The sequence below is a fragment of the Atta cephalotes genome (genome assembly GCF_000143395.1).
Source record: "Atta cephalotes unplaced genomic scaffold scaffold00078, whole genome shotgun sequence".
Classification (NCBI taxonomy): Eukaryota; Metazoa; Arthropoda; class Insecta; order Hymenoptera; family Formicidae; genus Atta; species Atta cephalotes.
Window position 1 is genome coordinate 263,269 of NW_012130142.1, and position 16,636 is coordinate 279,904.

Consider the following 16,636-nt stretch of genomic DNA (forward strand, 5'->3'; position numbering starts at 1 on the left):
GAGAGAGAGAGAGAGAATTGTTAATTGTCCAAACTTGTGGAACAACTCGTCTCACGCGAGGTCGAACATGCGTAATATTCCATAGAAGAAAATTTACCTACGTGTTCATGTTTGAGAACTTTGTTGGAATTCGGGCTATTAACCCGTAGTGAAAAGTTTTAGAGTCACGTTAATCTCTTGCGCAAATCGCTACGATAAGTATTGCTTAATGTTGACCTTTCGCACGCAAATTAAGCTTTACCAGAATGAAGGCCAGTGGCTAACATGAAAACAAGCATACTTATCATCGAAAGATCATGAATGCGACAAAGGAAATGTGGTCATAATTATGAATACGGATATTAATTATAAGCTGCAGAAAATCAAATTTTTGTCTGTTCTTCGTTATTCATGTGAGTTTAAATCGCAGACTCAAAAACTTACATCCTCTTCAAGATATTTAAATTAGGTATTTTTTATGTCCCATTAAGTCAAAAAATAGGTACTATTACGGGATTAATGGGTAGTGTTAATGTTATCACATTCAAAATTTCACGAATTAAATTTCCATAAAATAATCAACATTTTACTAAATAACGGATATCTCTTGGAGCTTTCTAACATCATCAAAAAGAGATTGTTTAAAAAAATCTAGAGATCAGAATAACAATGTAACTCACACGAATAACAGACAAACAAAAATTTTACTACATTTTTCACAATACCTTATGTTCCATCAATATCAGAAAAATTCAAACGATTTTTCAAGAATAACAGAGCAGTTCGTCTTACCTATGTGGGATTAAACAAACTGAATTCTTCCATTAGAAATCAAAAAGACAAATTAACATCACTTTCACAAACCAACGTAGTATACAAAGTTAATTGTCAGGAATGTGATGCATCCTACGTAGGACAGATGAAACTATTGCTTAAGACCAGATTAAATGAACATCATAATCATATCAAAAGGAATACAAAACAAAAATCCATAATTTCTGAACATAGATTGAAACTTAATCATTATTTTAACTGGAATCACACAAAAATTTCAGACAGGGAAAAGAATTATAATAAACGATTCATTTCAGAATCAATTTTTATTAACAAACAAAAGAATGGTCTAAATGTGCAGGAAAACACAGAATTTCTAGATTAATTACCAAGATCTTTAAAAAGATTTGACATGTCCATATTTTATTTTTCCTATTGTATTTTTTATTGTATAAAACATGTATATTATTGTATTTATTTATCACTATGTTTTATATAGAATATTATCATTATATTTTATATCTATGACTAACGACAATTGATTTTGACCTCTCATGTACTCTTTGAACGTCTTTGTGCTAACATGTCTTATCTTATACCTCTCGTTAACATTATTAAGTTTTTTATTCAATTGATTTATGTTTTAATGACTTATTCGACTTTATTAAATTACAGATAATCTGAAATGTTAGATTTGAGTATTTTGTTAGATACGACAGACAGCATTATTATCTCGCACGGAATGCAAGAGATCCGGGTTCGACTCCTGGCCGAGGCAATATTTTTCGCAATTAATTTATTACAGTTTTTTAAGATTAATTTGGGAAATTTGAGGGATTATTAATATTTCAAATTGATTGCGTTGAAAGTCCGATAACCATACTGTAATGCAATTATCATTTCTGAAATTTCATTTATTCGAAAACTTAACAGTGAAAATGAAGAATTATAATGTAAGATTAAAACTTGCAAATATAACAAGATTTAGATTCTTATTCAATGGCTATTATCGACAAAAATATATGTTTTCATCATCGACGGTCCAAATCAATGTTCAACATCTTAACAGTCAACAGTTCAACATCTTAACATTCAGAGCGTAGTGGCGCTTCGTATTTAAAGTAAAGCATTGTTATCATTTTATGAATATATATGTTAATGAAATACTTTAATTTGCTTCGCATCACATCTTTTTATTAAATTTATACGTTACCGATTTTATTTTTATTTTTACATTGAGGAAGATCCAATCGAAGATCCAATTGAAACGTTTGTCAATTTTTCTCAAGAAGAAAATATATGATTTCACATATGTCTAACCTGTATTGGCTCGCACTGGCTGATTTACATCTATCCTTGGATTTATTCGTTGGAGCCTAAGCCAAGATTGATAGTTATATAATAATAATAATAAAAATTTGTAAACAGTGAAAATGTGAGGCAATATGTTTCAAAGTAAGTCTATATATAATTGCGGTAAAATAATAATTTATTGGTAATTTTGATAAAATTTGTTTTTTATTTTTATGAACAAATAGGTTTTATTTATGTTTTTCACATTAATACATAATATAAAATAATATTCTTTTAATATTCTCATCGAGAATATCGCTAATTGAATAATAATAGGCCTGTTCATTAAATTTAAACACAAAAGCTAATCGATGTTAAAATCTGTTTTCAATTATATATGGTTCCCTAAAGATTTGATACAGAGGCCAAAAAAATAGAAAGCGATGCAGATTAAAAATTCTAGTATTTTTTACATAATTCCTTGTTTTAAAATCTAGCTTTTTATTGACTTACTTAAAATTATTCTATATTTCTATTTAGATATTCTGGCAGTAGCAATTATAGAAACATTATTTTATTTTTGATGCATAATTGTGTCTTTGTTTTTCTTTAATAAAAACTTTAATAGTCTAATCGCTAAAATAGCAAACAAATAAATGAAAGTTTCATAAGTTTTTGTAAAATAAAAAATATAAAAATACAATTAAAAAAAGTATGTACAGAATAATTTAAGATCATTGCATTTGTTACATTTTCTTCAAAATTCTAATAAAAAAAACTTATTTGAAGTTTCTTTAATTTAAACTATGTACCTAGTCTTTTCATTGTCATATATTTAATATATAATAATTAAAAGAAATAATAATATTGTACATATTAATGTTACATATTGAATATCGATATGTAATATCAAAATGAAAATATGAGTTAAATAAAGTTTTGAATTTAATTAAACTAAATTTTGAATTTAATTTAATTAAAAAGGATGAATGCCTTTATATCAAATTATTTTCCAAAAATTATTGATTAATTTACCGAATAAATTACCGTAAAATTTGGTCATTTTCATCTCTAGTCATAATGTCAAGTATTGACATTATATTAAAAATAAATTATTATTATGTGAAATATTATCTAAAATGAGTCTCAAATGAGTCTGAATGAATCATTAATATATTTTTATATAAACTTTCTATCTTCATCACGATCATACCATACGGGTTTATAAAAAAAAGTTCATAAAAAAAAGAATAATTAATATAATGAACGATTCACATATCAATGGATCATGTAAAACCGGATTAAGTATTCCCATCGTTCTTAAGCAGATAAAGAATCAACTAGAAATCATGTCTGTGGTTATCATTTTGCCGAATCAGCCGATTTGAGATGATTCACTACTTCATTTACCTTCAATACTTTCAGTTACCAAAAGAGAACACATTTTATATTTGTAAATAGAATAATTTTTATATAATATATTTGATCAGATTATTCTGTAATTTATTGAATTAATTTATATTAAATATTAAATATAAAAATATAAAAATTAAATATAAATATTATATATATATTGTACAATTTCATAAAAAAATATTTTACATATTATTAAAAAATTGATCAAAATGTCGCGTGTTAATTCAAAAAAATTTCTACATATCATATACACAGAAAAAATATAAAAATATATTTATCATCGAATTGCAACAATCGTTTACTACAGTGAAAATTATTTTCTTCATTATATTCACTGCAGAGAAAACGTACGCGAAACGTGTAGTTTCGTTATATAATTAGCATTGCACTGTGAAGAAGCAATGATCTTATGGCGCCTCCTCGATTGCAGAACCACGGAATCCGAAAGAACCTCAGAATTTGACTTTGTCTAACGCTCGGCTCATTGGTGAAAAACTGCGTATTAATTTACGATGGATTAAACCGGCGTCGGACGTGCCGATATCGTTTTACAAAGTATTTTGGAGCAGATTTATCCATGGACCAACAAATGATTCTATTCTCGTCTATCATAAGACAATTCTTAAAGTAAGTTTTCTTCATTACGGTTGGCAGATTTCTTAAAATTTAATTTTTATTCGCATAAAATATAAAAAAATTAATTTCATCTTAAATAGTAACGTAATTTTAAAAGAGGTATCATCTTGATATGTGCTTAGAATTAGAAAAAAATAAAATTGAGATATATCTATATATAAATCGAGATTCACTTTAAATCGATCAATTTTTTTATATTTATATATTACATATTAATATTAAATTTAAATGCTGGGTCAGAAGCTAAGTTTTGCGGTATTTTTTAGCTCAAAATTGTATACACAATATTTTCGTTAAAAATTGTCAAAATTTAAATTTAAAAAAAGGAATTTAAAGCTTGAAATTTTTACTTTCAAATGGTTACTATATTTTTTAAATTTATATGAGTTTTGTAATTTTTATATATAGAAAATAATAAACGAGCTGAAAAAAATAAAAAATTTTCTTTGCACTTTGTAGGTCTGTAGCGTGCCCAAAAAATTTGAGCAAATTTCGACTATCGTAAAGCTTGAGGCTTTCCCTACAAAATCATGTTTTAAAAATGTTCTTATGATTTTTTGTTCTTAAGTTACTCGCGGATTAAGTAAAAAGGAGTATTCTGACTCTGATTGCTCATAACTTCATTAAATATCATCATAATAGAAAAACAAATTTTTAAACTTTGAAACATTGGTCAAGTGATATAATTGCCAATAAAAAAAAATAGAATATATATAAATTTGAGTTAAAAATATTACGTTATTTTTCTTTTAATCACTGCGCAATGATTGTATTAGGTGTACAATTTTGCTTCCGCCGTTTTTTTCCGAAATTCGAGGCTTTATTGTAAAAAACTGGTTATACATTTATGATTCAAAGTATTGTTCATCGCTGGCCACTACTTTCTCCCATCTTTCGATTAGCGTACGAATCCCGCGTCGAAAAAACTGGTCATCTTTTGAGGCTATCCACGAATCGATCCAATTTTTTTACTTCTTCATAAGACCGGAAGTGCTGGTCAGCCAGGCCGTGTGCCATTGATCGAAACAAGTGATAGTCAGAGGGAGCAACGTCTGGAGAATACGGCGGATGGGGTAGGACTTCCCATTTCAACGTTTCCAAGTATGTCTTGACCACTTTCGCAACATGGAGTCGAGCATTGTCATGCTGCAAAATCACTTTATCGTGTCTCTCGTTGTATTACGGCTGTTTGTCTTTCAATGCTCGGCTCAAACGCATCAATTGCGTTCGATACCGATCGCCTGTGATTGTTTCGGTTTTAACAGTTCATAATACTACACCGAGCTGGTCTCACCAAATACAGAGCATGACCTTGGACATCAAAATCACCGTTCTTGAAGCGTTGAAACTACTCACGACACGTTCTTTCACTAATAGTGGCCTCACCATAAGTATTTGAGAGCATTCGATGAGTCTCAGCCGCAGATTTCTTCATATTGAAGCAAAAAAATTAAAACCTCCCACAAATGACGAGAATTTGGCTCGTAAACTGACATTTTCAATCGAGAATAACTTTATGATGCAGACACAAATCGACTAATATTTCTATGGGGTTATGTTGACAGATGCCCAAGTTTATTGTATGACGTCTATGATCTATTTATTTCGACCACCACTTACCGCTAAAGCCATCTATAGGAAAACGGCGGAAGCAAAGTTGTACACCTAATATATAAGGATAGTAATATCACGTTTTTAATTCAAATTTGTATATATTTTATACAATAACATTTTATACAATAACATAATATTATAGGATCATATACGTGATAATACAAACTATAGAAATCAAAGCCTTAAGAAACGCGTCGAAATGATTTTTCAGTTTTGAAACGTTAACTCTACTAAACTATCGCAGTAATATCAATATCAAACTACCGAGTTAAATTGACTAGCAATTTAACAAATTTTTGATACTTATTCGCATCTTCGAAACAATCTTAATAATGTTGAATGACATATTAAAATTTATAAATAATTAATTCTTATTGCGAAAAGAGTATTACCTCGGCTGGGAGTCGAATCCGGATCTCTTGTATTCCTAAGCCTTTAGATTATCGAAAAGTTTTTAAATTACTTAATAATATTCTTCGCAATAATTGGCATATGAAGGAACAACATCTCTTTAGGTGACGTAAATAAAGATGCGAATAAGCATCGAAAAATCATTTTGGCATGAATTTTTAAGAACTACATTCATAGTATATAAATTCACACAAGAATTATACAAGTATTTAAACTCCAGCTAGACCGTTTAAAGCTTTGATTTCTATAATTTATATATTTTATATTTAAAAAATTATCCCATGATACCATTCGATAGAGCAAAGTTTTAGCTTTAAAAATCTGTTTTATTAATTAGATACGATAATTTTTGACAAAGTTACTATAAGCAATCAAAATCAGAATGCTCTTTTATTTAATCCGAATATAACTTGGTAACAAAAAGTTGTACGAACATTTTTTTAAAAACTTTTAAGAAAAACTTCAAGCTTTCATGTCAGATAGTCAAAAATTTTGCAACGAATATATTCTGTATTACAGTATTGTGCTTAGATAATTAAAAATTATTTAAATATATATAAGATAAATTACACAAAAATGTATTTTAGATAAGATGAAGGTGATTAACTTTACTAATCTAGATAAGATCTGATCTAGATAAGATCTAGATAAGATAAGATCTAGATAAGAATCTAGAAAAGATGAAATTTGAAAAATTTTTATCTTGATAATTTTTAAGATAATTTTGTTATTAAGTCACTATTAAAATGATTTAGAATATAAAAAATGTATTAATATTTTCATTAATCTTTATTTTTTAAGAATAAAAGTTTTTTTGAACATTTCGTCTGAAACGGTTTCTACGCGGAATTAATATTTGCTGTCCACAACTAAAAAAGCATTCTACTGGCGCTGATGATGGCAATGATATGTTATATTAAAAAAAATTTATTTGACATGTGGATACAAATTAAGAATATCTAATTCCTTAAATTTATCTTCTAAGTAATATAATTTTTAAATGTGAATGAAAATATTTAAATGTTGCTTTGAATTATAACTGATGCTATACTAATCCCAATTTTAGTAAAACTGCATCTTATCGACGATCACACCGATTTCAATGATCTTGACATATGTTGTCAAGGTCATGACTCTGAATCACCTCCAATGATTTTAACTGTCGCTCGTTATTCGTTAAAAAGTTATTAATAACAAAAGTTTAAAAAATAATTTTTTTTCTGCTATATAAAACAAAAATGTTCTGCTTCAAAATATAGAGGAGAAATGGTATTATTGCCAGTGTATATATGTGGCCTCCCTTAATATATCCGCTATTACGTAACAAATCCTAATGATTACTTATGGAATCATTTATTCAGTAGTTCGCCGTTACACTATAATGTTAATATACACACGCTAATATACTCAATAGCCAATACTTACTATAATTTTTACTTTCAAGTATTTCAAAATACATTTCTGAAATACATTTTAAAAATTTCTGAAATACATTTAATTACATTTATTTCCTCATTTTTTTTAAACTTGAGCGTTATTAAATAGCGTTATTAAATATATGTATTTCTGAGTGTATTGTTGCTATTTAACATTTTATTTGACTGTATATATTTTGAGTTATGCAAATTTAAATAATAGCATGACATTTTGTTAATGTAACCCTTTATTCATTACTTATGATCTTTTTTTTGAGGTTTTCAAAGTAATTATTTGATAATCGATTGCAGTTCTACTGTTTATCTATAGTTTATATTACATGTACTATTTTTAGTATTGAAATTTTTAGTGAGCATCTTATATTGAAATTATGTGAATGTTTTACTTTTTTGTTAATTTTGTGATCAAATATTGTTTTCTAAACAAAACTAATTTTGTAAAATAATTTTTATGGCCACATTATCACCCTTGTTTTTCTTCGTTATGCAATGTTGCCACATTTTTATTAATAGTGTCTTAAATAATGAATATTTCATAACTTCGAGTCCAGAATCGATTTAACAACATTTTAACGAATGTAATTATCAAGTTTTAAACTTAAATATTGATTATTAATCAGATTATTGTGCAAAATGTACTGTATATATGTAACTGGCCATAATATCACTTTTTCCTCCATGACTTTCCATGCAAAGCTACTCTCGCCCCATCTTCCCCTTATCGAGGGGCGCACGACTTTCCGTAGTCGTTATTCATTCAAAAGTTATTAACAAAAAATAGTTTAAGAAATAACGTTGCGTTATTGCTTACAAAATAATAGTGTCTGTTTGGAGAAATTAGATAAGAGATGGATTAAATCGGGATAAGAGTACAGAGGGAAGGATGGAACTCCTATCCCATGCATGTTCTTTTTACACTATTTTGAACAAATAAAATATACAATATAATATATTATAGGACCGATATTATGTGATAATATTGTACAAACTATAATAATCAAAGCTTTAAACAGTCTAGCTGAATCTTAAATGCTTCTAAGTCTGTGTGAATTTATATATACACAGTCCTTTTTGAAACACGCGCCAAAATGATTTTTCGGTCTTGAAATACGCTAATTCTATTAAATTACTACATTAATATCACGAATTAAAATTGACTAGCAATTTTAACAATTTTTTGATGCTTTTTCGCATCTTCGAAATGATATTAATTATACTGAGTGACATATTAAAATCTGTAAATACTTAATTCTTATTGCGAAAAATATTACCTCGGGAATCGAGTCCCTCTTGCATTCCATGCGAGTGTTCTAAAGTCTTTAGACTACTGATGCCTTAATATTCTTTGAATATTCTCAAGACTTTGATTGCTATAGTTTGTGTTAAATAAAATATATTGTGTTAAATAAAAATATGCAATAAATAATTATGATAAATAATTATTATTTATTTCAATAATATTTTCAGATACTGAATATATATTACTCATCATATTAAATAAAAAAAAGCATCCATTCGTTCAAGATAATTATAAAGTCGTCCAAATAAAAATTCAGCTATGTAACTTGCAAAATGTTCTTTCCGTGTTCCATATCGTGAAATATTTGATAAGGAGGAGGTGGAATGAGAGTCGCTTCGCGTAACATATATTTTAAAGCATTTTTGTTTTATATAACAGAAAAAAAAACGTTTTTTCTGCAATATATATTACTATGCTATTTTTTAATTTTTGTTATTAATATCTTTTTAACGAGCGATGGAAACTGCGCCCCCTGGCAGGGGAGAGGTGAAAATCGCTTCGCGCGGAAAATTATAAAATATATTTTAAATACGAATAACGAGCGATGATTAAAATTCATTGAAGATGATTTAGGATCATGACTTCGATAACATATATCAAGGTATTGAAATCAGTGAGAACATCGGTAATATATAGTTTTACCAGTTTTTTTATTTATATCACGAAAGACATCCTCATTACTTACTACTAGAAGTTATATAGATATTTATTACAATACTCTTCTACAATTTTAATTTGAAATTTTATAAAATTAATTTGAAAAAATAACATTTCTTTTATCTTTAAGATAAGATAAAAATAATTTATATTTTTGATACTCTAAATAAAAATAAGATAAAGCCATTTCTCCATCTAGATAATTTTATTAGATAACGGAAAACACTACTGCATATAATTTTGAGCTAATGAATACTGCAAAATTTTTCCTCTGATTTAATATAATAACACAGATCTACAAAAGAATTTTTTTTATTCAAAAATGATAATATGTAATTCTGAAAAGAATTTTTTTTATTCAAAAACGATAATATGTAATTCTGATTGTTTTTAACAAGCTAAAATCAAATTCGCAGCTAAACTTGTTTCATCACATTAGGTTTTTGAGATATTCAAATCTTAAAGTGCCAAAAAGGCTTTTTAGGCATATTTAAATTAAAATAACTCATAAACTTCATATAATAAAAAATGGGTTACGAATTCGAATTTTCAGCATGAAAAAAATCTACGAAAATCACTTATAGTTATAAATGGGTTAACACAGTGAAATAAAAAAAAAATTAAGATGTATTATAAGTAGAGTTCAGAAAAGGAATCGAATAACGTAAAATTCGGGTACCCGCTCGCAGATCCGTTACCCGTGCATACGACTTTCGATTCCGCGAGTATTTGCTAATTCGGGTACTCGCGGAATCGTGGGCGATATGGGTACCTGTTTCGATCGGATGCCCGCTATATGCTACAGATACTGCGTGTAATTTTATCAATTTAAAAGGCGTTTTAGGATTGTTTATACTAATTTTCGTTTTGTAGTTAAATAGTTTGAATTAAAAATGTACAGTTCATACAGTCCCTGCAAAGCAAATTAAATTTGGAAATGTGTTTAATATCCATATATCCATAATGTGAAAACGAAACAGTTTAGCCACAGAATATTTTAATTATAAACGAAATGAGAATCACTACAAACGATTATAAAATATACATACTTTAAAATTACACGCAGATATTTATAGCATGTAGCGGACATAGCATGTAACATCGAAATGGGTACCCGTATCGCACATGGTTTCACGGGTACTCGCATCATATACAGTTCTGTGGGTACCCGCGAAAACGGAAAGAGATCGTATGCACGGATAATGGATAATGGGCGGGCGGGTAGTCGAATATTCCGAGCTCTAATTGCAAGTACATTCGCTCTTAGCTAAAGTCCGTTACTATCACCATCCTCTTCAATTTCTCCACCAAGTCACATAGCACATAGTTAGTCTTAAAACTGGCAGTCTTGCCACAGGTATGATATACATTTAATGATTCAAGATCGTCACTTCTCTTGTAAGAGAGAAAAACGGGCCAAATTCGCAAAAATATATATACAAAAGTTTAATTAAATATATATTAAAAAAGTTTAAAAAAAGATTAAAAATAAAACCCCAAAAATTGTAAAAAGTTAAAAAAAAGAGTAAACAAATAAAAAAATTAAGAATAAAAAGAATATAGAGCTCATAACTGTCACATTTCTGTTCGTAACTTTAAATTCGAATAATGGTGGTAAAATATTTGTAATATATCTATTTTTTTTATATTGTTTTGACCCATTTATAATTATAGGTGAGTTTCATAGATTTTTTTCATACTGAAATCGAATATAGTCCATATTTCTCTATCATATCAGGTTTACGAGATAATCTAATCGAAAAATATTCAAAATAGGCCTTTTTGATATTTTAAAATTAGAATATCTCGAAAACTTCATGTGATGGAATAATTTGGGCTATTTGATTTTAGCATGTTCGAAATGTTCAGGATCATATATTGCTGTTTCTGGATCAAAATTCATGTTGATCTGTAATTAATTATGATTAATTAACCTATTATTAATCAATAACAATTTTTAGCTTAATTCGGAATACTCGAGATTTTACCGATAATTTTTTCATCCTAAAACTAGATGTTTTTAGCGTAATCGAGTTTTTTTGTACTTGCTTTTCAGGATAAGACTTGCTATGAATTGAAAAATTTAGAGCTCAAGTGCCAGTACTTCCTTCAGGTGCAAGCGGTAGCCATGTACGGCGGTCGGCGTCTTACTTCACGCAAAGCATCCAAGGTCTTCAATAGCACCGATTATATGGCATATGGTAAGGTTCCAAATTGACTCGATCCTCGATAATGATAGCTCATCAGTCCTTCCCTCAGTCTCCCTTCTAAGTCCAGTGTAATCGGGATAACCAACGAAAGCAGTGACCTTTCATTGAAGCCGATGTCGAGAGACGTTCTCGCAGATGCGAGCGAACGCAGGCCGGTCTTCATGTGCGTCGCATGAATTGCCATTGTGGAGAAGTCAAGGCGCGTTTAGTTTGGCCAAAAAGCAGCGACGCTAGCAGGTATAATATCACTTGGCAAGAGGAATCCTGTTCACGTAAGAAAGGTTCGGAACATCGTCGGAAATCCACTTCTTGGAAAGTGGTTCAGGTATGCTGATTTCGAATTTCTTTGTCGTTGTGTTTTCGCAAAGAACAATCATTGCTGTGATTAACAGATTCTTGTAAATTTAATAAAAAATATATAGAATACATCTCAATGTAAAATTACGTACCGAATTTAATTGTACAATTATAACAACAAATAGTTACAATAGTAAAAAATGATGAGATAACTTATAAATAAATATAGTAACAATATAGTATATGACTTATAAACAAGTTGTTGTTTAAAAGAAAATATTAAAAAATTTTTAGTTTCTAATATTGTATTTGTTTTAATTGTTAATAGAATTATAATTGCAGTTCTATAAAAAATAAGAATTCTATATATTTTTTTAAAAGAGCATTAATTATTTTTGTTATCTTAATTATTGTTTCAATTATTTCATAGTTTCCTAGGATGAGTTTCGAGTTACGCATGAAGCATATGATGTATCGTTTTATCCTTTTTTATTATTTAATGAACAACAAGGACAATGATGTATCATGTGTTTTATAACTTGGAACGTATCCTTAGACTTTGAAACAATAACATATTTAAAAAACACATATATTCTTTAGAACGATCGCACATATGAATACATCAAATACGACAGAGAATGCCATCATTTCGATTCCAGGAATTTTTCTCGACTTTCTGAGGCGAGTGTCTTGAGATGAAAGTCGAGAAGTCCCAGGTTCGAAACCTGACTGAGGTAATATTTTTCGCAATAACTTTATAGTTTTTTAAATTTAATTTAAGGAGAATTTAGGGGGATTAATAGCGTTTTAGACTGATTGTGTTGAAAATCCAAAAATTATCGGAGTACAATCATATATGAAATCAATTTATTTAATAAAGAATTTATATTGTATTATTCGAAACATCTAACTTTGATCGAAATGATGGTGTTCTCTATTGTATATTTGATGTGTATTCATATTTTAAAAAATTTAGCAATGTTTATTATATTGTTCAATTTAGAATTGTGTAAAACAGGTTTTTAACAAAACAATTTCAATACGTGAAATTATTTCAAATAATTATATCAAAACACCTAATTCTAAATTAAATTTTTTAAATATTAAAAAATTTGAAATAATTAAGATGTTCTTTTTTCCAGATCTCGAATTTCATTATTTAAAAAAAGAAAATTTAAAAAATTTGATAATAATAATTTTAACATTCATAACAATGAAAATAAAAATGAGAAATAAGTCTCGATATTCTTAACCTCATCTATCATATGATTAATTTCAGGCATCTCACTATGATTTGCCACAGCTTCAAAACGACTGCATGTACAGTGTAAATGTACGAAATATATTGAAAAACGGTGAAAATATCGGTCATGGTACTAGTATAGAGTTCTTCGCAACGGGATGTCAAGATGACCAGAAGCGGCGGAAGTATTCGCGGAGAAAAACAATGCGATGCAAAACAAAATCGTCCAGATCTACAAAACAATTTTCCGGTTTATTTGTGATAAATAAAAAAAATAAATAAACCTTGGGTTTTTGAATATGCAAAACAAACGAATTGTAAGCTGTAATTGTAATATTTATGGATTATTACGAATGTAATTATTATAATTATTAACAGAATTATTAATTATTATTAATATACTTTAATAATATACTTTAATAATATTAATGATACTTTCTTTATAGCTTATGAATATTGCTCTAGCATCTTATAATTCAATTGTGTTTTATGTGGAATAGTTACATAAATTCGATAATGCGATATTGCAACAACTTTTTAACGTCAAAACATAATTTTTCAAAGAAAGCACAAAGCCTTCTAAAATTTCTTTATAATAAAAATCGTCAAAGACGTAATTTTAGATTTTTTTATATACATAAATGTTTCTACATTTAATGTTATGTTTATTACGAACGTTTAATATAAAAAAAAATAATTTATTTATATGTCTCTTTGATGTTGAAAATAATTTTAATATGGCTCGTATTAAAGTTTTATGTTATCGCAAAAATAAAAGTGATCATAGAGCAGTGATTTTAATTTAAAAGTTTGGCATTGTATTTGCGTTCTTCATTTCAAATACTTGCGCTTTCGAATTAGATAATTTTATTTTTTAAAAATAAACCATTGCAACAAATGTAATAAAGTACTGCAGCGAAAAGATTTTAAAAAAGTTAAGTCGTTTATATTACTGAAAATTTTATTAATCTCTTTGATTGATTTAATTCATATTTTGCTTCGAGAACTAAAGTATAGTTGGGTTCTGTTGCCGAACATAGAATTTATTTTGCAGACAAAAATGACCGGATTAACACAATAAAATTATGAAGTAATTTGCATTATTATAAATATGCATTATTATTATAAATATGCATTATTATTATAAATATATGAAATAGAAAAGAACTTAAGGTTCCTGAGTAGTCACTTCAGCCATATTGAATCGTGATGTAATAATAAATGAGAAATGATACATTGATTTTTCTTGCATGTCATTTGGAAATAAAGAAAAATTTAAATAAAAAAAATAACAATAAAATAAGATTACTTTAAAATACTTGTAAAAATGGTATACTTGCAAAACTATTCTTATCTCTCCTGAATCTGTAATTAATCAAAAAAGATAAAGTGAAAATGCTATGCATGCGCATTAAGTAAAAGTTAGTAAACACATTTTACGTGCTTTTTACGATTATTTGTTGACTGTCAGAGAAGTTAAGGATAGTTTCGGCCTATTTTTACAAGCAATTTTATCATTTTGTTTCAAAAATTTTGTTTCATCCAAATGCTCTTTATTTACAAATAGTATGCAAGAAAAATTAATGCTTATGATACATTTCTTGCTTATAATGTAATTCAATATGTTATGTAATTCAGTAGTAGATATAGAGGAGTCTTAAAGATTTAGGAACCTTAAAGACGAATGTATGTAGGTAGATATAAAACTTTACTTATGTAAAAGCGTTGTTTATAAATGGTAAAGAATATTCGGAATATAGATTTATCAGAAGATAAATATAGTCATAAGATGTATTTCGCGAGATATGAATCGTAGACTTCTACCATACATCAAAAAAAGATAAATACATTTATTAATAAAAAACGTATTTATCTTTTTTTTAGATGATATTCAAAAAATTTTATAAATAATAATTTTATAAATGTATTCTATAAATAAGTTCTTTCTAAATTGATTACAATCTATATTTTTGCAGAGCAAAATGATAAAATATTTATTCTTTACCACTTAATTCACAAATAATAGATTATAAAGCAATTTATATTTTTATGTATCACAGAATAAATTTTTATAAAAAATAAAATTGTTTAATTTGACTCATTTCACATCAAATTTATTAAAATAGAAATTCTACAATACAATTGTTTGAATTTCATAATACTGCATTAATATCAACATCTAATTTAGGATACGTGCATAAGTTAATAAATATCTTCTATGAAGATTGTTTAAAAAGTTTTAAATTTTGAGCCTCAACAAGAAGATATTGCTCGTTAAAACCATTCTAGTACTACAATCGTACATGTTTTGCAAGATAATTGTGAATATTATAACCATTATAGACGCTCAGTTGTTGTTTGACAGTCATTTATACCGATAGTCGATGACAATGTTTTTGTAAAAATGGAAAAAATTAAATCGATGATCGCTATAACACAAAAATTGCAGTACGAATTGATTAACTATCCATCAAATTTACCAAATCTCATTCCTAATGACTTTTTCCTGTTTCTTATAGGCTCAAAGTTAGGCTTAGAGGATACAGATTTTCATCAAACGAAAACACTGACATCGACTGGTATGGCTCTGAAATGGCTCTGAAACAACAATTGAACAAAATGACTATAATTTTCACAGATAAACATGCGAAATGTTACGATTGTAGTACCAGAATCATTTTGTGAGTGATTTTGAATAATGCCATCTTTATGTTGAAGCTCAAAACTTTTCAAATGACCCTCGTACACATCTAATACTTCTACATAACAATTTATGACTGTATTTATTAGAACAAAAAGAATTAAAGTTATTTAGATAGTTATGTAAGATACTTTGCTTTGTACATACATTAATTTAACAAAAGATTTTAATTGATAATAATGTTCGCATGATAAATATATTTTAAACACATTACACGCCGTTATTGTAATCGGTTTTTTTATGTTGTTTGTATATAAAAAAATCCACTAATAACACTTATATCTTAATTAGTAATTATTATTTCTTTACACTTTCTTCTTTCTGAAATAAAAATTATGAATTTTGGCGACATAATGAATTGTTTGCAGAATTATTATATTTGCCTCGCAGAATTAAGTTTTGATAAAATGTTTACCAGTATATTTTTTATTAACTTTTAATAACTTTTAAACACAAAATAGCAATTAAGTATTCTTGATTTATAACTTGAAATATTGTTAGAAATTTTCAATAATAATAGAAAAATGTTTAATCATAGTTCTTTGTAAGATCATAGTAAGTTCTTATTATATCACTAATTGTAAGTAAGTGATATAGTAAATATGCATCATTTTATCGTCATAAATGATAGTAAGGAGATATTGAATTTTTCAAGTATCACAAGTTTAT

General features: G+C 27.4%; 1 protein-coding gene across 1 annotated transcript in view; it reads left to right on the plus strand.

Annotated features, from left to right (window-relative positions):
• The window catches only part of LOC105624437 (anosmin-1), a 48,756-nt gene extending 32,888 nt beyond the window's left edge, over nucleotides 1–15,868 (plus strand). Inside the window, exons 6-10 of the mRNA XM_012205801.1 lie at nucleotides 3,893–4,089; nucleotides 11,573–11,717; nucleotides 11,837–12,051; nucleotides 13,303–13,516; nucleotides 15,786–15,868. Of these exons, the coding sequence (XP_012061191.1) occupies nucleotides 3,893–4,089; nucleotides 11,573–11,717; nucleotides 11,837–12,051; nucleotides 13,303–13,516; nucleotides 15,786–15,868 (854 nt within the window). The remainder of the gene's footprint in view (nucleotides 1–3,892; nucleotides 4,090–11,572; nucleotides 11,718–11,836; nucleotides 12,052–13,302; nucleotides 13,517–15,785) is intronic.
• The last annotated feature ends 768 nt before the right edge of the window (nucleotides 15,869–16,636 follow it).